General features: G+C 44.7%; 1 protein-coding gene across 1 annotated transcript in view; it reads left to right on the top strand.

The window, feature by feature from the left end:
- KIAA0922 (KIAA0922 ortholog) overlaps nucleotides 1-4,980 on the top strand; it is a 174,153-nt gene that overhangs the window by 152,441 nt on the left and 16,732 nt on the right. Inside the window, exon 26 of the mRNA XM_010840798.1 lies at nucleotides 3,804-3,928. Within this exon, the coding sequence (XP_010839100.1) occupies nucleotides 3,804-3,928 (125 nt within the window). The remainder of the gene's footprint in view (nucleotides 1-3,803; nucleotides 3,929-4,980) is intronic.

Here is a 4,980-nt window from a genome sequence, read left to right as displayed (position 1 = left end):
ACGGTCCCTGAGTGGCTTTCCGGGGCAGCCGGGTTGGGTGGGCTGTGGGCAGTCCTTTCTGCTGGCTCTGGGGCCTGCTCTCTGTTTCGTAGCCTCTTCTTTACAAACCCTTGAGTGTACTTTCCATTTCATTGTTCATTTGGAGAAAATCATTCTCAATAAACACATTCCCAAGTGCACTGCTCAGCGTTTGTTTTTCCTGTGCATTCTTGGGGCCTAACTTTGCAGCTTAGAAGACTGTTTAAATCTGTCTGTAGCACATGGGGAGCATTCCTCCAGATTTATTGGCGAAGGAGGTTGAAGCCCAGATTTGGGAGCCACAAACCAAATTTTAGTCCCAGCCCTGGCTGTTTATTTTCTTGTAAGCAGATCTCCACCCGCCCCCCGCTTAGAAAAGAAATTCATGACTATTATAGAAGCGTAAAGAAGGGAGGAAAAGATGTGTCCAGAATGGATCACTTTTTGCATTTTTCTGTATTCTCTTGCCTCTCTGTGCAAGTATTGAAAAACTCGGGATAATTATATTATTGTGTATACAGAGCTGTGTTGTAATGTCATAATTTTGAATTTTCTCGTGTTAGAAATTAATGAGGAACTTTGTTTTCAATGGTTATATAACATTCCATCACTTAATTGTGCTGTAATCCAAACCATTTCCCTGCAGTTGAACATTAGAGTTGTTTGCAGCTTTTTATTTTCATAAATAACAGGATGGTGAACTAAGTCTGGCCCGTATACCTGGTATATCCTTGCTATAGGTTTCTAGAAATAGAATTAAAGAGTATCAGCTGTCAGGGTCCCTCGCGTGTACCTCCAGCTTGCTCTCAGAAAGGCGGTGCCTGTCTCCCTTCGTGCAGGGTGCATGACAATGGTCGTATTAGTCCCGTCTCAGCAGCACTGTTCTTTGGCAAAATCTTGGTCAGTGGGATAGGTAAACAGTTGCATTTTTTCATTTCAGTTTGCATCTCTTACTAGAGAAAAGTAAGGATTTTCCTTCATTCTTTTTGTAAAATTCTGAAAAACACAAGATACCATTATCTAAGATCCTACCACTGATGTTTTTTAAAATTTGTATTTTTTCTAAGTTAAGATGTGAATGTCCAAGCCAGTTTTGCTCGCCCTGCTGAGAGCACTGCCCCACCCCTGGCCTGTCCCTGTCTTTGCAGGCATAAACACGCAGTGTAAACACACTTGTGTTTTTAAAGCCAAAATGGAAAGATGAGATACAAGTTGGTCTATAATTTGTCTTTTCTAAAGACATGCTTTATTATTAAACATTTTGGAGGAACTCTTCGTGTTTTTGGCCTTCTCTGTTTTGTGAACTTGCATTTCATGTCCTTTGTCCACTTCTCTGTTGAATGTGTTTTTCCGCCCCTTGTTTTCTTTGAGAACATACGTGAAGGTGTTAACTCTTTGTCAAATAGTAAAACAATTTTTTCCCGTAGTTTGCCCTTCCCTCCTTTTATTTGACTTATGTACAGTAGCTTTAAGAATGCCTTTGTGCAGTCTGTGATTTCTTTTTTATTTCTTCCCTTGCTTTTATTATTAAAGCTTAGGAAATTTTATTTCCCCACCCTGTGGTCAGTTAAGTTGTCCCTCATTCAGGAAGATCAGGTAATTCAACAATGATGATGATAACAGCTCAGTCTTATGGATGCTACTTACTTTGTGTCATGTACTTGAAGCCTCACAACAGCCTTTTGGAAGACTTGGCCATCTGAGGCAGAGGGAGGTGAAGCTACTTGCCCAAGGTGACTGAGCCTGTCACACAGAGTGGGCTTCAGGTCAGGTGGTTCAGCCTCAGAGACTCTTAATTTCAGATCTGCATGGACTCTTCAGACCCTGGTTAGCCCTGCCTCCTCACCACCAAAAACCAGAGACCCGCTGTCCCTGTCTTCCTCCCGCTTCCCGACAGTCTGTAGCTTCGGTTCCCCTCAGCTCCACCTGCGGCCTCAACTGCTGGCCTGTCTTCCCCTAGCTAACCCTGGCCACCTGCTTCTGCACCACCTGATGCTTCTCTTTGATACACACAGACACACAGACAGACACACACGCCCCCTCTCCCCTGCCGCTCCTGTGTTTGCTGTGGACGCCTTGACCAGCATGTCCCCCACTCTCCTGAGGCTCACTCTCCTGAAGCCCACAGGCAGCCCTCCCTCTGGGGTAGCCCTCCGGCGCTCCCCTCTTGTGAGCCACCTCGCCGCTCCCCAGGTTGCATGAAGAAGGCGGCCACGGAGCAGAGCGGCTCTGGCCCAGCTCGCCCTTCTGGCTCCATTAGAAGCTGGCCCTTCACTTGTGGGTGACCCTGGGACAGAAAGGCTCAGATCCCCGCTGTGTTGTGTATTTCCAACTTGTGGTGGGGTAGGGGGAGAGTGAGGTGGGGAGGAGCCTGCTTTTCCCCTACCTGACCACAAGTTGCAAAGAGAGCAATATTCAAATAAAAGTGTTTTGTATTTGATGTTTAAAATCGCACCTTCTCTGACCACACATCTTTAGTGTGTCTATTTAGTTTCAAACTTTTCGGCACTAAGTCCTATAGGATAGGACTTTGTGTGTTTGGCTGCCATGTTTTAAAAGTACTCTCAGAATCAGGAAAAAGTTAATACTTATTTGGGGGGGGGGAGTAAAGGTTAAAGATAGCAAAAATCCAATAATCCCACCACATACGCAGTTTAAAAATATCATTTTATTTCTAGTGTTCGTTTATGGTAGTGATATCTATCATATTTCTTTGATAGATACATGAGGCTTTCACTGCCCCAGACATGTAACATGCAGGCATCTGAAACCTTTTATTTTTCTTCTGCTTTTAAAGGGGCAGCATGGTAGAAGAAAGAAAAAAAGTTTTAGAGGACATTAAAGAGATGAGCTACTTATTTAAAGGGCAAGTGGACCCCTCCTCCCCTTGGGTCTGTTAGAAAAATATGACCATGCCTCACATTTAAGGGACTTCTCAGGTGGCTCAGTAGTAAGGAATCCGCCTGCCAGTGCCGGAGCCTCAGGAAACACGGGTTTGATCCCTGGGTCGAGAAGATCCCCTGGCGGAGGAAATGACAGCTCACTCCAGTATTTTTGTCTGGAGAATCCCATGGACAGAGGAGCCTGGTGAGCTGCAGTCCACAGGGTCACACAGAGTCGGACACGACTGAGCATGCTTGCCCTTCAACATTTGAAAGAGGAAAAAACCCAAATTTTAAAAATTGATATATAATATATGTATGTCTCACGCTAAATTTAAGTTTTTCAGAACCACATTTAAAAACATCAAGCATATTCTTGGTTTTGTTTACTTGAAAAGCTTAAACTAGTTTGGAGTATTCTCTGGAGTTTTGGCTGTTCTCCTAAAGTTCATTTATAAACAAATAAAAACATAAATACACAAATTACTCCTCTAAGTTGAGTTTTTACATGACTTTTCTTCAGTAGTAATTCATGTGAATTGCACATACCAAATAAACAGGTGAAGGTCGGAGGATTTATTGCTGTTGAGGTTAACAGCAAGCTGACCATAAATTGCTAACAGATGTCTTTCCTTTTTAGCCCCTGAGAAATTTTATAGGCAACAGTTTGTGTTTTTTTTTTGTTTTTGTTTTTCTTCTTTTTGCAGAGGTTGAAGGAGGTAGAAAAAGAAAGGAAATGAAAACAGACTAGAGATTTAGAAATATATGTCCTCGGTGTTCACTAGTTCTGGAATGTTCTGAATTCAGATGGGGTTAATCTTCAAAAGTTAAAATCACACAGAGGTTTTTCTGTGTATTAGAAAGGTGAAGCCTTTACTAACATTTTCTTTTTTTCCTCTTTAGCAAGAAGATCCTTATAGGAAGAAGGCACTTCAGGAGAAGAAAGAAGGAAATGTACAAAATTTAAATTGGAATAAAAATCGAATGTGCAGAAAAAACAAAAAAAGGGGTGCTGCCCAGGTCTTGAGGTGTGTAATTTTTACAATCCCTTTAAATTTTCAACTATTATTTACTTTGTAATTTTACATTTAGCGGTTATATTTCAATCTTATTTTTGTTGAGTTGGATACAATAATGTGAGAGTGTAGATATTTGTGTTTTGAGAGGAAAATATGTTGTTATTAATATTCTTAAAATTAACATATCTTCTGGTTACTTTTGTTGTTGTTGAAAGCCCCTTAAAGTGAACAAATTTTTAAAATTTTACTTGGTAAAATGCAAAAAGCCATGGGAGGTTTTAGGGGAAAACCTTGCCTTTCCACCTCGCCAGGGCCTCTTTCTTCTGCCTGTGAAGTGACGGGAGCAGGTGGTAGAGAAAGCCCTGGGCTTATCTTCCCGGCCTGACCCTGAGCTGTCTGGGGTGCCTGGGGTCCTGATAATGAAAGAGAATGGCCCCAGGCACTGGATCTTCTGCTCCGTCTTGCAGAAGAAAGGTTCTTCCATTGCAGGAAGTGAGGTACCGACGCTACGAGGTTGGGCTGCACCCAGAGCCAGATGTGACCCCAGGCAGTTAGACACTTTTGTTGGTAAACCTTGGTTATCTGCCAGTGAAGGTTCCACCAGGATTTGTGAGAATCCCATTTGCCTGAGTTTCCACAAGTGGCTCTCTCAACCTAATTTTGCATCAATTCCACAGCTCGAGGGTTTTCCCCACTAGATCAATAGTGTGTCCATCCTGACTCCGTGTGCGGAGCGCCTCCCGCCCTCCACAGGTCCCCGGGGTGCCTGCTGAGCGGCCCCACGCTGACGGGCTCCCTGACCCGTCTGGGTGGGTCTCAGAGTCTGCTCTCCCAACGTGGAGCCCTCCCGTGGACCCCGCCCTCCGCAGGTCTCCGGGGCGCCTGCTGAGCGGCCCTGCGCGCTGACGGGCTCCCCGACCCCTATCTGGGTGGGCCTCAGCCTGCTCTCCCGCGCTGCCCCTCCCTCGGACCCCACCCTCCACAGGTACCCCCAGGGTGCATGCTGAGCTGCCCTTCACTGACAGGCTCCCCGACCCCTGTCCGGGTGGGCCTCAGAGCCT

The sequence above is a fragment of the Bison bison genome, unplaced genomic scaffold (genome assembly GCF_000754665.1).
Source record: "Bison bison bison isolate TAMUID 2011002044 unplaced genomic scaffold, Bison_UMD1.0 scf7180017864146, whole genome shotgun sequence".
NCBI classification, from domain to species: Eukaryota; Metazoa; Chordata; class Mammalia; order Artiodactyla; family Bovidae; genus Bison; species Bison bison.
This window is presented reverse-complemented; position numbering and strand designations above follow the sequence as displayed.